This window comes from Thalia democratica, chromosome 2 (genome assembly GCF_965202585.1).
Source record: "Thalia democratica chromosome 2, ktThaDemo2.hap1.1, whole genome shotgun sequence".
NCBI lineage: Eukaryota > Metazoa > Chordata > Thaliacea > Salpida > Salpidae > Thalia > Thalia democratica.
The window spans coordinates 1369962-1389384 of NC_139166.1; the positions used below are offsets into that span (position 1 = coordinate 1369962).

The window sequence follows — 19423 nt, forward strand, 5'->3', positions numbered from 1 at the left end:
TTTTTTATGTTTTCGTTGGCAATTTTTTTCTTGTTTACAAGATTGCTTTTATAACCTTGAACAATTTGTAACGCTTATAAAACTTCTTAAGCTTTTATTATAATAAAAACTGGGATACTTTTATGAACTAAAATTTTTTAAAACTCAATTATTGTATTTAATCCATACCCCTTTTTAATAGAAACATGAATACAATTTAAAAATATATACTAATTTTATAACAGCTTGTATACAGACCTTATAGACCTTTGAGGGTTGACAAAAAAAAGGAAAGTTTATATTGTATATTGTTTTACTCATAAAATACTTTTTTTCTAAAAAACAACGGATTTCTTATTAACTATAATACTAATAACAATTAGGACAATTTTTTTACTATTGTTCCTTTACTATATTACTAAACCTTATATTTACTGTTTCGCATATAAACCAGGTAATTCTACTTTTTTAGAAAAAAATTTTCAATCTAATCACCTACATTACATAACTACACATAAACATTTGACTTTTAAATGTTAACACTAAAAAAATGGTAAGCATTTAAAGATTAAAATTTGTTTTTGTACAACAAAACTGATTATATAATTAAACGTTTAAAAGTGTTTTATGTTTTTTAGCTTAACTAGTATGAATTATAACTAAACTATAATTGCATTGAAAAAATTGAATCTTGTCAAGTTAACTTTATATACTTTTTATTTATTAAAATTAAAGTAGCTTTGAATAACAAACAAACAAACAACACATATTCATAATAAAACCAATAGTATTTTACACAAGGACAACACTTTTCAGTACAAACACTTATCTTTGTTTTGTTTAAAATATTGATAAAAACATTATTTGTTTAAATTATAAGGCAAAAAATTACACTAGTTCATTAAAAGTTGTAAACAAAAACATGTTGATTTCTTATCAGTAATTAAACTTTGATTTTTAGAAGAATTCGGTAGTTAAAAGTTTTTTAACTGGTTTGTTCAATTAAAACAAGTCAAAAATTTTTATACAAATTCAAACTTTTATTTATTTATTTTAAATTTATAACCAAGCTAGCATTAATCTTTTTTGTTTCAAATACGTTTTTTTTACTCACAAAAAGTTTAATATACAGAATTGATACTTTTCAAATATATCAAGTTACTTCAACTATTTTTAAAAAACTTACACTACTTTAATTAATCTTTCTATTTTAAAAACTTTATAATCTTTTTTTTATAACACTATCGGTTTTTGACAGATATAGACAGTAATATTTCCAGACAGTATTAATATTTCAAAGAAGACAAAATTAAATTTAGTGATTTACTGTCACTTTTTCGTCATAGAAGAAAATAATTTCAATTAATTCGATTTATTAACTAATTTACCGCTGGTATTCAACTTTTTTGTCGCAAAAAATAAATAAATGTGAAAACTTATATGATATCAGATTCCAGATATTTCATAAAAATTTTAGTATTATTTGAATTTTGCATTCTTAAAAAACTTTGAACACTGGCTTCATGGTTATAAGTTTGAAATTTTAATGTTCCAAATTGTTCAATGTTTTTTCAACCAAAATTTGTTTCATGCCAAAACATTAGAGTTATCAAAATTTTATCAACTTTATATTTTTCAATAAATTTTCACATGCGATATCACAGCATTTTCAAATGCTTTTTACAAAACATGCTTAATTAATTTAGATAATATATATGTATGTAAGCATGCCTGTATACCCACCTGTCTCGAATTGAGCAGGTTGGCATCAGACCTCCTTAACTTCAATTTCTTTTTTCTTTTGTTTTCTTCTTTTATCGTGTCCGGGAACACCACTAGTTTGTCCATCCAGCTAAAAAAATAAATAAAAATGAGCCACATTGTTTTTTAAAACTTTATAGTATATACAGCAATAAAATCATTGCTTACAAATAACAATTTCAGTGTTGTTATATTAAATCAATGTGAAGTTTTTGAGCTGTTTTTGGTTCTAATTTGTCATAAACTCATTTAATGGTTTTCAATTCAAATTTAAAATCTAATTCGTTCATTTAAATGTGTATTAGGTTTTATAACTCTTATTTATTTAAATATGTATACAAAGTTTAATATGATATTTGTTGATGTATATTTAACAACATTTTATAAGTAATTTAATTTCAAGTTAGTAAAACACCTTCAATTAAAGTTTAATTACAACTTAGTTCGTATTTTATTCTCATTTTTCAACTAATTTAAGTTTCAGTACAGTTTTTTTAGTAAAAATATCAGGATAATACTTGTTAAATACATCTAAATAAAAGTAAATATTAAAATAAGAAGATTTTACAAACTAAATATAATAATCAACCATCTGTTTTTAGAGTAAATTAAAAGGAGCTGTAAAAAACTACAAAAAATTTTGTTATAAAGTACAAATATTATTGTTTTATTGAAAGCTGCTAGAGTTTTAGAAAGTTAATATTCAAACTAGTTTCTTAATAAAAAGTTTTAAATTTTACATCTACTTTGTACGTTTAATAAACTTTTAAATGTTTTTAAAATAAGTATTGAGTATATAACAAATCAAGCTAATAAAACTTAGGTCACACTAAACTTAAAAGAATGTAAAATTCAGGTTATAATTGCTTTAATAACCTTGCCTACTAAAGTAAACTTGTAGGACAACAAATGTTTTGTACTACACTTATGTACAGTAATTATTAAGGTCAATTAAATGTTAATAATTCTTTGTTTTATACAAATAAATGTCAAGCAAATATAAATGTACTCTGTTAGACCAGCTGTGATATATTTACATTACTATTTATCACTTTGGTGATTTTTTATTGTTTGTTATGTTAAACATGAACTTCATACAACTTTATCTGAAAAAAAAACTTTAGCTTGTTATAGAGTGAACATAAAGCTTTATATTTATGCATGAATTAAATTTATGATAAATTAGAACTAAAATAGCTGTAAAACTTCACATTAATTTAAAATAATGAAACTTAAACTTTTGTTTATTAGGAATGATTTTATTGCTATTAGATCTTTATATTTTAATAACTAGAATTTAATTTATTTTAGTTATCAATTAAATTTATGCAAAGTTTAAAAAGTTCACTTAGCATTGACTTTACTACAATTGCTTTAAAATTAATAACATTTTTTGAAGTTAAATAGCAAAAATAACTTTATTTTCAATCATTTACAAAGTTCAAGAATGAATAAATATTAGATTATTTCAATTTTATTGCAAGTATTTATTTAGAAGGTTTTGTTTTTAAGAAATAACCATACAGACAAGTTATTTATCATAATATAATGTTTTTTTTAATACTTAAGGCAGATTTAAAATCAATCAACAAAACTTTCTACATAAAAACTAACTTTGGTTAATAAATTCAGTAATTTTGTAAACTTAAATTTTATTTTTAATATTTACTTGATGCAGTTTTTAATGATGCACTTTATATTTTAACAATTTAATAATTACTTTCAGTAAAGTAAAGTTAAAAAGTTTGTATAAATAATAAAAGATTTACTTAAACCAATCAGATAAAGTCACGTATTGAACTTGGATTAAATAACAAAAGGTTAAACTTCAAATTAATTTTCTGTAAAGTATTTCAAACTACTTTGTGCGTTTCACTGATATTTCAACACAAACAACGTTATCAGGATTAATTCTTTTACGCAACTTTTTTAAACCTTTTAAAATTCAGATTATCTATTTTATGTCCTAATGATTTTTTTTAAAAAGAACATAAAAACTGCTTTAATTCTTATTATAATTTAAAATTAGTAACCTTTTAAAAACTTACATAGAGACTTACATAAGACTATTTTTCTTTTGTAAAACTATTTTTACTAACTTATTTAATTTAAAGATATTGGCGTAGTTTATATTGGAATTTATTATACAACAAATCATGTTGTTTATAAGCAATTTAGTATGAATGAAAGGAAGCTATTGTAGTAATATTACCATCTGTATCTAGTTAAATAGTGACTTAAGATGGTTTTAATATTTCTTTGAAAGTTGGAAATAACATAAACAGGAATCTACAAAGATTTAACGCATATCCAGACTTTAGTTAAGCAAAGTAATACACAGTCCATTAATTTACAGTACAAATTAAAAGCCTTAAAGTTAACAATAATGTGCATTTGATATTTATTAAAAAGTAATAGCTAATAATCAACTATAGATAGTTTTAAAATTTTCTTTAAAAACTTGGAATTAACACAGAACTACAGATAGATTAGGGTTTTTCCTGTAATATTATTTATGTACTTTTAAAAAGTTATCACGACATATTTACAACCAGATATAACATTTAGAGTTTTTATTTTATTTATAACACATACAACACAATTTTTAACAGATAATAAAACTTACTTTTAGCAAAGTTTAAAACAGTACAAACTTCAAAACTGAAAACAAAAGTAGTAAACTTTCTTTGTGCTTTTTGCAAAAGATAACTTTTCAAGTTAACACAAAAGATAAAAAACACAAATGATTTTGTGAAAACTTAATCTTTACTGTGAGGCTTTCAAGCAACAAAGAGTATTATTACGTCACAATAAAGATGATTGTTTGTAGTAATAATCCGACATGTGAAAATTTATCAAATGTTTTTTGTTTACCTATTTCACTTCGAATTTAATTTTTAAGAAAAATCTCAATACCCTTAATGAAAACCTTTCATCTGTCTTACTGTAGATTACAATTTGTTAAAATTTTTCAATAAAAATTTTAATTTGTTTCTGTATTCTACAGGGTTACCAAGGTTTTTTGAAAGTTTTTTCAGTTTTTCTGAATTTCTTTCAGGTTTTTTAAAGAAGTATTTTGATACTTTTTTTAGTGTAGAATTTATTTTAAAGGTTGAAAACTGTGTTTAATACTTTAACAACATTGAAGAATTACTTAAGGCTACTTAAAATGTGTTTTTAAAGAAAAAATTGTCTATAGGAAAGATTTTTCGTACCTAAAGTAAATTTCATTACTTTCAGGGTTGCCACTCGTTTTTTCCAATTTTTTTCCAGGGTTTCCAAATTTTTTCCAGGTTTTTAAAAGTACACATTTTTGTGTCTATTTTTAGTTTAAAGTTAAGTTTAAAGTAAGAAACTGTGTCAAATAGTATAAAAACATTAAAAATGATACTGTGAAGCTACTTAAAATATGTTTTTTAATAAAAAAATATATGATGATGACAATAAATGTTTATTCATATGATAGAATTTTTGAGTCAAATCGAAATTTTACTACTAAACATGTGAAATTTGTTAAAATTCCAGGTTTTTTTAGTGATTTTTGTTCAAAATTCCAGGTTTTTTTCAAAATTTCCCAAATTCCAGGTTTTTCCAGGTCTTTTTTGCCTAAATTGTCAAATTCAAGGTTTTTCCAGGATTCCAGGTAAATAGGCAACCCTGTTACTTTATACGTGTAAATAATTTAAATATTTAGGTTTTTTCAAGTTTTTTAGTTGTTTTTGTTTCAAAGTTCCTGTTTTTTTCAGGTTTTTTTTTGCCAAGTTCCAGGTTTTTCCAAGATTTAAGGTTTTTTGGCAACTCTGATTCTACCAAACTAACTAATAAAATGTTTATTCTTACTTGTATTTGTTTGGACAAACTTAAAGAAACAGTTTCACAATATTTATATATTTGATATCAATATAATTACAATAAAATTTATTATACATAAAATATAAATTCATGAAAGTACTTTTAATTTATTTGATACTCAAATTAAATTTCTGTAAAATTTATAAACACATTTTTTAATTTTTTACACCATAATAATTTAACACATCAATATTATCAAAAAACACAATTTGATAAAATAACCAACTAACAAACTACAAAAAAAAATTGACAGCAACTTTAAAACAATTGAAAGATGTTTTGGGCAAATAAACAAAGTATAAAATTTAAAAACACTAACCCCATAATTTCTTCTCTATTTTCTCCTTTCAAGTAATACTTATCACTTGTATGAATAACTAGAGTGTGTTTTTGATCTGTAATATCATCTGAGTATAAAACATCAGTACAATTATTCATGTCTATAGTGGATTGTGCTACAGTGTTCATCTGTATTTTATTTATTTAATTAATACTTAAATAAAATATCAGTACAAATAATCATTTCTACTGTTGATAGTGCAACTGTATTGTATTCTGTTATTATTTAGTTGTTTTTATTAAAAAACGTATATTTTACTAAAAGTTTTATATGCTACAATAATATTTTACACTAATTGTTCAAAATTATTATCTATTAATTATTTTCGTTCATTAAATAGTTTAGTATACTAATACTGGTATACATAAGAAGTATTTAATTTCTCTTTGAGAATTACTATGACTTCATTACACTAGTAATTTTTAATTATCTTTACCATACGAGTTAAAAGTTTTGTGAATTTTTTAATTGCAAAAATTTAATTTGAAATAAAACTTGAATAATTAAAATATTTTTCATACAAGAATAGTTGCTACTTTAGACGTGATTTTTATCAATATGAAAAATAAAAATTAAAACACCAACAGATTATTTATTAACGTATATTTAATAATATTAAAGCTTATGTTTTACATTTTTCGTTACCAAAGCTATTGTTAATTAATAAAATACTTAAAAACAATCAGGGTTGCCACTCTTTGAGTCGAAAAATCTTCCCTGTGTTTCCCTGAGTTTTTTTCTAATCCTTAAAAATTTTATTATTTATTAAAAAATTAAAGTAAACTCTAAGAATATTAAAGAACTAGCCGCAAGGCTAAAAAATTTCTAAATAAGCAGTTAAAATAAAAAAAAACTTTTTTGAAGAAAGTGTTGAAACTGGATTAACTAAATCTCATTCTAGATCTATAAAAAATTTTCCCTGAGATTTTTTAAAAAATTTTAAAATTTCCCTGAAATTTTTAGAAAAAACCAAAACTGCCCTGAGTTGAAAAAAAGAATCAAAATTACCTGAGTTTCCCTGAATTCCCTGAGTGTGTGGAACCCTGAATAGTAATAAATTTGTAAAAAATATACAAAATTTGTTTTTATAAAGTTTTATTTATAAAATTGTGTTTAAAATTCAATTACCACAGTTAATAAACATTTCAATCCGTATATATTTCTTTTTATACTTTATAGTTTTATTATTTATGTGATGCTTTTAAATTGTTTATTTTTAATTTTACCATGAAATAAAAATAAATTGAGTCTTTGTAACTGCTAAACAGCGCATATATTTTAAATTTTAATGCTTAAATCAATTTTATTTTCGGATATTTTTATCTTTGATGTCAGTAAGATTTTTTATTTTAGTCGAAATAATGAAGTAATCTTACTTTTCAAAGTGAAAAAACTTCAATTGAAAATTTGCAATTATTTGATTTTTTTTTAAATAAAGTATCAATATTTATTATATATTTTCGTCTCAAAATAACTTTCATTTGTATCATTATATAAGTCTTAAATTAGTAACAGCTTTATAAATTTAACATAGTTTTGAAAAGGTAGTTAACTGACGCGAACTGTAAACTTAACTTGCTTTGATTTTTAAAGTATACAAAAAAGCTTCAAGCATATCAAAATAAATAATTATAAAATATTATTGTTTGAAGTGATAAAACTAAAATGCATCAAATCAATTATAATATTTTTAATGTATTTTTGTTCAACAATGCATGAAAATAATGTTTTGTTTGGACAGCTATAATTTTATCACAACAATCTTATCATTTATAATTGCTAGACTTTAATTGATATGCGTACTAATCAAGTTTCATTTTTGTTTCCTTGTTTAAAATAAAACATAAAACATTTAAAATACTATTTGTTTGAGTTAAAAGTAAACATTTTTAAAATCTATTTATGGTAGAAAATAGTTTTAATTGAAATAAGAAGTTATTTAAAATGATATGCGTATTAATCAGGCTTGTTTTAATTTTATAAACTTTATCTCTCTAAAATACAACATAAAAAATTTAAGTTTACTTTAAGTTAGCAGTACATAATTAAATCAAATTATTTTTAAAATAATTGTAACTGGATATCTGCTTTTTGAAAATGTAAAATTATAGTACATTAATAAAAAACTAAATATTTAAACTTTAGTATTAAAGTAAAAAAGCTTTTTCTTAACTAAGTTTAATATTTTTAACAAATATAATTCATAAAGTTTTTTATGAATAAAATTCAACTATACAACTCTATATTCACTGTACTAACTTATTTAAAAATCATTTTTCAATTCGACTTTGATTTTTACATTTCAAAATGTATTCAAATTTTTAATGCGTTTTAAACTTTTACTTGGAACAAACACAATTAAATTTGGTTGCATTTCAATTTCAAATCGAATTAAAAGCGACTTTTTATGGATTAAATCCAGAATTTTGTGGTTTACATCGTGATATGTTTATGTTTCAATAAATTTGTATGTTTGATGTTTAATGTTTGTGAAATTAAATTTAAGCTTTGTTTTAAATTTAGAAACTGTTTGATGAAAATATTTTAATACTTTTTTAAAGAATTTATATACCAACGTAATTTACAGTGAAAAAACTAAATTTTGTAGCAGAACACTTTAATTTAATTAGCTTTTTTTTCAATTATTCTACTTAAAAATTCAAGTATTAAAAAAAAATAATTTGCTAAATTAATAAATAACAGATATTTTTTTGTAAAACTTAAGTTTTTTAAATTTTTTATATAGTTTTCAAGCTAACTCAAAACAGTTTTAAGATTAGCCAACATTAAAGAACTTGTTAACAATAAAATCATTGAAACTTAAAAATTCAAAGCTTTTTAATATTTCAAAATTATTTGATCTATTAACCTACTGTAAATGTAGCATAATGGTCATAATAAACCTCTAATAACATAGATCATTTTTATAAGTTTAGTATTTACTTATTTAACTAACTTTAACAGTATTCTAGTAATAAAACTATACTATTCTTTAGTCCATAACAATGTGTTTAGCTCTATTTGGGTTAAGTTAGTTTAACTACAATAATAAATATTATAAAGTTATGTTTTGAATTTCATTCTCTTAAAATTAAATATAATAAATTAAGCAAAAATTTAATCAAAATACTAATACACTAGAAGTAATAAAAGTAAATGACTATATTCAAAGATTTTTTATATTAATATTTGAAAAAAATCTATGTTTTTAAACTATTTTTTATAAATATTCTAAACATCTGAATTTAATTACAGCTGGTAATTTATAAAAGCAAAATTTTAATATAAATGTTAATATATATTAGAGTAGTAAGTTTTAATATTTTCAAACTATCAAAATCTATACAAAAAACTACTAAATTAAAAGAAAATTTTAGCCGTTAAATATTAAACAATTTTAAAGTATAATATAGCCAACTTTATATTAAATTTCTGAAGAAATAATCGAGCTATTAAAATCAAAAACAATATTTCTAGATTTATGTAATATAAATTAATTTCTAGAGAATTATTTTAATACCGAACTAACTTAAGCCATGGTAACAGTATAAAAGTTAATTAAATCTTTACTATTAAACCAGACCTACTAAAAAATCAGTTTTGTTGAGTTAGTCAATAACTTAGAAATTTTAACTTATAAACTAATTGTGAAAAGTTAAAAGACCGAACTAATATCCGATCATCGAAATTTTTAAAATATATAAAACTGAAAATGTGAACACTAATGATAAAGTTTATTTGAACAGATCACAATTAATCCTTATGTTCCGGTTATAAGCATTTCAAAATTCATACAAGCGAACATATTATCCGAACAATAAGTAATATTATAATAATTTGAAATCACTGGACCGTGACCGATTTCAAACTTCAAAGATAAATTGCTCAAGAAAAATTGTTGCCCGCATAAAACTATTACTTTCTCATGTATATGTGAACTTTTTGTAGATAATATTTTATAATAAGTTTATTTTTGAGAAAATCTATAACAAAATAAGACATTTACTTTTCAAAATAAATTGTTTACTTTTCTTAGCTAAATAGTCGAAAAATATATGAATAACTGTGATTTCTGTTACATATATGTTGATATAATTTAAAGTACATCTTATAATATATATTTTTTTTGTAAATTGTAATAGAAAACTAGTTTACATCTTAAAAGTTATTGAAATGAAGTAAAAATAATAATATATTTTTTGCTACCATCCAGTATTTAACTTTTTAGCTAAAGGTTAAAATAAATTAAATCAATAAATTTATGTATAATTAATGATTTAAAAGCGACTTATTGCCAAGTTCAAGGAAAGTAATTTTGTACACGTTGAAATTGATCTGCTTAAAAGGTTTTTAATAAAAATTTTGTTTTGCTTATTGTTTTCAACAAAATTTGCTTTAACTTAACTATAAACGTTCTTAGCCATTTGATTCTAATTAAATTTTATAAGCTTTAATCTGAATAAAATAATTAAAACATAAGCTATAGTTCAAAAATTTAGAATTTGAATATTTTAATTATTTTTTTAAATGTTGCAGTATTTCACTTATACTATGCTTATTAAACAAAACAAATCTTAATGAAACTCACTTTTAATATTGTAAAAGACCAATTACAACAAATTAATTCATAAATTCAGTTAAAACTTACATTATCATCTAGAGAATATTGTAAAAGACCATGTTCAAATAAAATAAACCATCTTCTTTGCCATTTCTATAAAAAATATATTTGTTATTTATTACATATATTAGTTACATACATACTAAAATTAAAAAACAACATTTTGTTTGAAACTTTTGATTAAAAAAAACACTTTGTTATTACAAAAACTAAACTATAAATACCATATAAAGTTTGAAAAAGAATAGATTAACTAAACGAACCACTAAAGGTAGTTTTTGAATATTTTACTTTGGATAGAAACTGGACATAGATTAATATATGTACATAGAAAGTTAAAACAATAACTTTGATTTGTGTTTATTCTACTTTTGTTATTAAACCTTAACATAAAGATTTTATCTATTATAAATTTAACCCTAACGATTATAAAAATTAACCTATTAGTTTAAAGGGTTAAATTAATTAAATTTGCTGTGGTCAAAGGTAGAATTTTAGATATAAGTTTCTTGAACTCAAGATATCAATTATATTTAAATGTTAAAATAAATCATGTATTATATTTGAAAAGTTTTTAAACTTTTTGAAACGTTTATTTACTACATAAAAAAACAAAATACTATTTTACTTTTAGCTTTCTTTTTTATATTTAGGTCGTTTTAAATAAAAAAGTCTTTTTTAATTTACAAAAAAAATCTACAAATTTATAACTACTCGTTATATTGCCTAAAGTACTTTAAAAATTTCTTCTTCAGTAGGCAATAAAACTGAATTAATTCAAAATTTTCCTGCATATAAAAAGTTTAAAAAAGTATATTATGACGTAATTATAAACCAAGTTTTAAAATTTTTAAGTAAACTTTGTTTTGAAATGCCTGGCTTTGAAAATTTGAAAAGTTTTTTAAATAGTAAATCTTATTAGTATCTCTAGTTTAAACATTTTAAATTTAAAACTTTTAATACAGACTGTTAAGAACCGTCAAATAAAATCCACATAAAAATTCAGACTTAATAACAATAAAGATATGAAATATTCAAGTAGTTGTTCGATGATTCGCACTTCAAGTGTTTTATAAATTCAAATTATGTCAACACTTTAAAGTATGTGTTTGATGTTTAAATAATAAAACATAATTTGATACAAAATTGAACAAGACTTTGTAATTGATATTTTTTCATTATTTTTTATAATATACTTTTTTTTAATTTAAACAAATATTTTAATTAGTTGTTGACTTGATACTAAATTGTTTTTTAAAATACGCACAACAGTATAAAACTTTTTGAATACTTTAGTAATTAAAGCCAATCAAAAGTACTACTTAATACTTGTTATTTAATTTAACATTCAAAAAATTATAAAAGTGTAAATCAAAAACTTAATTTATTACCGTGTCTCAGTAGGTAAAAATCCAACCTTGTCAATTATTAATACCTTTTGTTCATATTAAATAACAATAATAAATTTGCACTTTTATTATTACTTAAATATTATCTTTACTTTTCAACAGGGTTTCCCGAACCTTTTTCAAACGGCCCCCTTTAAAGATAACAAAAAAGCTATGGCCCACCAACAAGATTTCTCAAAAACTACCATAAAAATCGCTTAAGACTTTTTTTTTTCTTTTTCGCTTTCAACCAGTTTAAAATTATGGATTGTGGCCCCTAAATCTCCGAATTTTTTTCATAATATCTAGTATAAGTTTCAAACCTACCACTGTAATCGCCAAAGACCTTTTATTTTGCTATATATATTTTGCCTCTAGAATATCTGGTGTAAGTTTCAAATTATGACCTCATGGCCCCCCTGTGGCCCCTTTACAGCTCATGCCCCCTAAATTTATGTAATGGCCGCATTTTATCTCATTTTGGGAAACTCTGCTTTACAGAAAAATAAGCAGCATTTTTTTATTTAAAATAAATCATAAAATATTAACCAAATTAAACTAACTCTTGGTTTGTGAATAATATTATATATTAAACAAGTTAAACTAAGTCTCGATTTGTGAATAATATTATATAATAAATAGTGATGTACCGGACTCACTATCCGGGTCCGGATCCGGCAGGATATTCCTATTTTTGTCCAATATCCGGATCCGGTTCCGGCCAGATCCTAATTTGTAAAAAAAAGTCCGGATCCGGCCGATTCGGATCTAGTTAGTAAAAAAGAGCATACAGAAAAGTATTTTTTCAAAAACAAACCCTTAGTAAATTAAAAAGAGTCGCAAGTTAAAATTAAACACCTACACTGATTGGCTCATTTTGAACACGTGACTAATTTACATTTGTTTACATTTAAACTATGAAATAAACATTTCAGAAATGCAACTCTTTACCTATGTTGTAAAATTAAAATCTATTACTACCAAATTGTTAGGCTAGTTTTAAGATTTTTTGAAAAATTCATGCTAGTTTTCTTTTAGATTTTGAATGAGTTTAAGCTGATCCAGTTTTCAATATTTTGTAATTTTCTAGTTAATTTTGTTCAAGAACTTGATTTTAATTGATTTTAGATTGGTAAGGCTATAGGAGGGTCCTCCTTGAATTTTACAAGTTGATCTTATTTAATAGACTTTAATCTTAGCTACCAGATATTGTTTCTGTGATGTACTTTATCTTTCTATCAATTTTCCATATACTAAATTTAAAGTTATTCATAGTTTTTTTTATCACAAAAGCTTTTATAGAAATGAAATTTTGAAACTACAAATGTAAGCTCTATTTTTTATGTGAAAACTAGTGATGTGACAGACTCACTATACGGGTCCAGATCCGGCGGAAATTGCAATTTTTGTCTGATATCCGGATCCGGCCGGATCCTAATTTGAAAAAAAAAGTCCGGATCCGGTTCTGGCTGGATCCTAATTTGAAAAAAAAAGTCCGGATCCGGTTCCGGCTGGATCCTAATTTGAAAAAAAAAGTCCGGATCCAAAATTGTGGGTCCGGTACATCACTAATAATAAATAAACCAAACTAACTCTTGATTTGTGAAGAATATTATACAATAAATAAACCAAACTAACTCTTGATTTGTGAAGAATATTATATATTAAATAAACCAAACTAACTCTTGATTTATGAAGAATGTTATATATTAACAAACTAAACTAACTCTCGATTTATGAACAATATTATATATTAAATAAACCAAACTAACTCTCGATTTGTGAATAATATTATATATTGAAAAAACTAAACTAACTCTTGATTTATGAACAATATTATATATTAAATAAACCAAACTAACTCTTGATTTATGAAGAATGTTATTGAAATCTGTTCCAATTGGGGCTAAAAGTAGCCATCCGGCGTATATAGGCTTTGCCTGGACAAAAAATATTTTATATAAAAATACATTTTATATAAAAAAATATATTGTATAAAAAAAAATATTTTGTATAAAAAAAATATTTTGTATAAAAAAAATATTTTGTATAAAAAACAACGAACAAGGATATAAATTGAACAAGTACATATATTCTGTAAAACAACTTTTTACTAATTTATTAAGTTTATTCAAATAATTATGGAACAATTCTGAATTTATTTTTTTAACACCATTTAAACATTTCCAGCTAAACAAAATAAAAACAGTTGAAAGTAAAACTGAAACCCACAGTTTTTGAGTACCAAAAGCCCAGCACTTTGTTATAATCTTCCATTAAAAAACTTTCACTCATCAGTAACTTTGTACATTAAAACAAAATTATATTAAAACTATAAATTATGTACATAAAGCGTTTTACTTCAGTTTATTTTCGAATATGTCAAAAATTATATCTGAATTATAATTGAAACAAGCAACTGATAGAACTAAATAATTAAAACTTTTCTTTTGTTACATTAAAATATTAAGTTAAAAATAACTTTATAAAATTCTAGTTCAGGCAAAATTCTAGTTATAAAAAGGTTATAAATCATTATTTTAAAGCAATTAATCGAAATAGACAACTAATTATTTTTACTAATACAACTAAGAATTTATTACTATGCTTATAAACTATATTTATCTAACAAATCCATTGTAGTACAAATCATTAAACAACTAAAAAGTAGATAAGAAAAAAATTAAAATTAATTGGCAAAAACTGTAGTTGAATTCTACAACTAATGTCTCACACAATAAAGTATACTACACTACTACTAAAACAAATTAAAACATTAATCAATACACATTTACAAAACACTAAACATATATTATAAGATAGTAATTAAGTATATGAAAATCTTAAACAGTGACATAAATAAAAGACACATGTTTAAATATAAAACTAATACAGTAGTTTCAAAGTATAATCTCATTTATGAACTTTAAACAATAACAACTGATCTACATATAAACTAAAGCAGATTTACTAAAAATAAAACGAATAAGAGATTAAAATAATAGTAGTTTAAAATACACTATTACTCATATGAAATTACAGTACCGTTATAAACAAAAACTTAATTTATATAAAAACAAAAGCTTTAATTATCTAAATGTTACGAATAAAGATAAGTTGGGTTTAAACTTAATTTGACATTAAAAAGTAATAATTGTTAAAGTATAATCAAATAAAAATTGTTACAATAAAACTTAATCTGCCCAACTGAACAATAAATACATTATAATGTTACAATTTTTTAAGTAAAAATATTATTTGTTTCCAAACAAAAACTCTTAGTACATAAACCTTTTTTTAAGTATTTTTTCATGTGTATTAAACAAAAGAAGTATAAAGCAAAAAAGCTTAAGTTTTTAGAAAAAAGAAGTAAACTTTTACGGAAGTTTATAAACGGAAAAGTAATGAGAAAGATTTTAAATTACTGTAATAAATAAGGTATTGTGCAGCTTGAATATCCATTTATACTATAAATAGTTTTCAACGACTTAACAAACTTATTGTTCTATTAGTTAATTATTTAATTCGCTTATAGCTTAATGTGTTAATAAAAAAACATATTTAACTTTTATAAAACATTATATGTTATCATATTATTTATTAGCTAACAAATCAAACTGTTTTACATTAACTTGTTACAAATTATAACGCATATGATAAAAAAAATCTAAGTTTTGAAGATATCAAAAGAATATAAATGAATAAAAAGAGATACAAAAGAAACATCTACGGTAAGTTTTTTGCTAACAACATGTTTAAAAAACAAATATTTTTGAAATTTTAATTAAATTAATTTTAGTTTCACTTGATCGAAATACACAATGGTCAATGAAAAAATAAACAGTTTAAGTTTTGTATATCTCAATTTTTTTATGTAGTACTTATAGTGACAGTTTTATTGTACTTGATGAATTGTTTTAACAGTGAAACAATAGTAATAAGTTAGATAAACATTGGCTGATTATTTTAGATGTGGACATCAGGATTTATATAAAATTCTTAAATCCGTCAAGGACACAGTCAACTTTTTATTTGTGATTTTTCTTCAGCATCAATAATTAGAAAAGTTCAAAAGACAGTTCAGAAAAATCTACAAATTTATTGCATATTTACTCAAGTTCAAACGTTTTGAGATAAAAATCAATCTTGAGTAAACTTATGATAAACTAAAAGAACTCTCTCTTTTAGTTATAATTGAACAAATATCCAAACAAAATATTAAAATGTACTTATTCAATAATAATAAAAAAGATATATAACAAAAAGTTGTTTGAAACAAAATAGCATTATAAATTATTTATTTAAACATAACTATTTTGATTTATTTTTTTAATAAAATAAGTGAAAAACAAACCTTATTGATGTCCTCACACAGATAGCAATAAATAAAATTAACTTAAAATTTTGTGGTCAAAAAATGTTTGTGTAATAGTTTTAACAAGTTTGAAACCAGAATATTTCAAAATTGATAATATTTATAACAAATGATAGAAACTTTAAATATCTAGTTTAACACTATTCACGGATATTGAGAGTAAATTAAAGTAAGTTTGTCTAAAAACATTTTTAAACAATTTTATAGGGGACAATTGTCAAAACATATTGTTTTACCTTGTAACATGGTGTTTTAATTCCAATTAATTTAAGGCCAATTTTTATAAAAATTGATCCCACTTCATGAAAAGTCTTAGTGGTTTTTAACTTTTAAACTAGCTTTTTGAGATATTAAGGTACAATGTTGAAAATTGAATAAATTTCTAGTGGTAAGATTAAACTTTTAGGGCAAAACAAAACCAATTCAATTAAAATCTAATTAACTTACATATTTTAAGCAATCATTCTAAAAACTTTATAAGTATCATTAAACTTATTATAATCAACCATATTGTAATGTGTTTTATAATTTTGAGTAAAAAAAATTATTTCAAAAAAAATATGTAGTTAGTTTTTTTTTTTCTCTTAATTACAAAATAATATAACTCAACCAACTTTTCTGAAAATTTGAGCTTAGATGCTTAAAAAATGAAACAGAAGATAATAGCATTTTTTATATGGCAAAAGCATAAAAGAAAATCAGTGGCTTTAAGTTATATCCTTTCTCAAACTATTTTCAAAATAATCATTGTATTAGTTTGATCTCACCCTATCAAGTTAGAAAAATTAAAAGCTCAAAAATTCAATATACTCAAAAGTATCTACTTTAATTCAATTAAGATTATGTTATATAGCTTATTTTAAGGAACTAAAGTTTCCTTAAAAACATAGAGGTCAAACATTTTTTTTACAAAAATTAACATTGATTCTTATTTGAAAGCTAAGAGTATATACTACAAGATACTTTTTATAGAACAAAAAACTTAATTAAGGCCATATATGGGGGCTTACATTTTTTTACAAAAATTAACTTTGGCTTTTATATGAAAGCTTTAAATACAAACTACAAGCTTGTTTTATAGAATTCAAAAAGATCATTTAAGTTTTGAGATATTTTATTTTTTGTAAAATGTTTCCAATACAAACGTATGGACCGCAATTTTTTTGAGTTTAATTTTCTCTGAAATTTTAAAATTCACTAAAAATCTATCTCTTCCTTCATTTTTCAAGCAATCTTCTTCAAATTTTCAGGAAATGTTCTTAATATTAAAAGGAAAAAAAGTTACTTTTGAATTTTAATGGTGAAAAAAAATAAAAATTTTATCAAAAAATAAAATAAAAAAGGGTTTTTTTTTTTTTTAAAAATTTTTTACAAATCTAATTTTTAATTCCAAAGTAACATTTTTTGTTATTGTATAAAGATTATACTGAAAAAGTTTGAAGAAGATTGCTTGAAAAATGAAAGAGCAGATAGATTTTAAATAAAATAGTCTTTTTATTATGATTTAGTTTTCCCTTCCCATAGGAAACCTATTATGCGGCCCGACTTTGACTAGTCATATCTCAAAATATAATTTGAATTTTTAAAACGATAAAAAGCATCTTCAAGCTTAGAAAAAACTCTAAATAAGATTAACGTGTAAAAAGTATGGCTTATCCCCCCCTATGGCCTTAACTTTTGAGATACAACTAGTTTTGTACAAAAATCAGATACAAAAATAGAATCAAAAATTTTCATGGCCAATTTTTTTTTTTTATAATCACTAAAAAGCTATCTGTTCTATGATGTTTAAAGTATTTTAATTTAAATTTACAGAGAATGTTTTATACAACTTTACAAACTTGTAGGAAGCAGATTTAAAACAAAAATTATGAATAAGATTTTTTTAAAGTTCATAGTTTTAGTATATTAAAAATTACTCTGGGTAAGTTTTAAAACAGTTGCACAAAATGAAGGAGTAAATATGTTTTCAGTGAAATAGTCTATTTTTGCCATTTTAGTTTGTGCCTCTCATAAAGTGCCTATATAACTCTATCTCAAAAGTTACTTCGAATTTCAAATAACTATTAAATGGTAGCTATATTAGTTATGTAAAAAATAAGACTAAGTTAAAAAAGGTGTTAAAAAAGAAGATCAAACTTTGTTTTTTTTTGTGATTCACATAAAAACTTCATATATTTAATCAAACAAACCTTCGTAAGATCTTTGGAGAGATGAACGTGAGTGTCTCTGGGTCTGAAACAGTTCTGGCATTTGTTTCTGTCAAACACATTTGGTGCAAAAGTCTTGCAGTTGTTCATTTTAATTTGTGCATTTTTAACATAGTTGAATATTCTGTTGAGTTTTAATATTATTAATTTGTGCATGTTATTTAAAATCAAATATTCTTTTTATTGAATTTTCTTCATTTATATTTGTGAATATCAGTTAATTATTATTAAATATTCAGTTTAGGTTGAATAACAGGACTTGTGTTTTTATTGGAAAGTTTTCTGAAGTTTAAAATTGTAAAAATGTTCCAATAAAAAGAAAAAGATAATTTCAAAAAAAATTGTGCAGTTTTTTGTTTTTGTTTGAGCATTTTTAATTAATGTGTATAACTTAATTAATTTTCAAATATAAAAAAGGTTGTTTTTTACACACAATTGATTTATGTTATTGTAAAATATTATATAAATATACTACTCTTTTTTTCTATTTTTCTAATATCTTTATTTCTATTTATGAATTAACTTTATTACTTAATCTTTGGTTTATTTGTTATTTTTCTAACATTTCTTCTTTATTAACTTAATTAATTATTAACAAAACTTAATCAATGTTCTATTTATATTTTACTTTAGCAAAGATTGTGATTAACCTTTATTAAAATAGATTCTGGTATTTTATTAGCCCTAATTGGCTTCTTTACTAAATTAACAAGTTGTTCAAAATATATAGCAAATAAAGTTTTAGTTGACTGTAGAGTATAAAGAAGTTTTAAACAATTTATAAGTTCTAAAACTTTTTTAAGATTGTTTAAAACTTTTAATTTCTGGCAATATGTTCAAATCTCTAAAAAACAAACAATTTATAACAATTTTACTGTCATAATCTTATTACAAAGT

At 22.4% G+C, this 19423-nt stretch overlaps 1 protein-coding gene across 3 annotated transcripts in view; it reads right to left on the reverse strand.

Annotated features, from left to right (window-relative positions):
- The window catches only part of LOC145830209 (uncharacterized), a 59516-nt gene extending 40870 nt beyond the window's left edge, over window positions 1-18646 (reverse strand). For all 3 annotated transcript variants that reach the window (XM_082938134.1, XM_082938133.1, XM_082938132.1), the window contains exons 1-5: window positions 18509-18646; window positions 13804-13881; window positions 10581-10646; window positions 5912-6060; window positions 1723-1831 (exon numbers count right to left, since the gene is read on the reverse strand). In XM_082938134.1, the coding sequence (XP_082794260.1) occupies window positions 1723-1831; window positions 5912-6060; window positions 10581-10646; window positions 13804-13881; window positions 18509-18616 (510 nt within the window). In that variant the 5' untranslated portion in view covers window positions 18617-18646. The remainder of the gene's footprint in view (window positions 1-1722; window positions 1832-5911; window positions 6061-10580; window positions 10647-13803; window positions 13882-18508) is intronic.
- Between the last annotated feature and the right edge of the window lie 777 nt (window positions 18647-19423).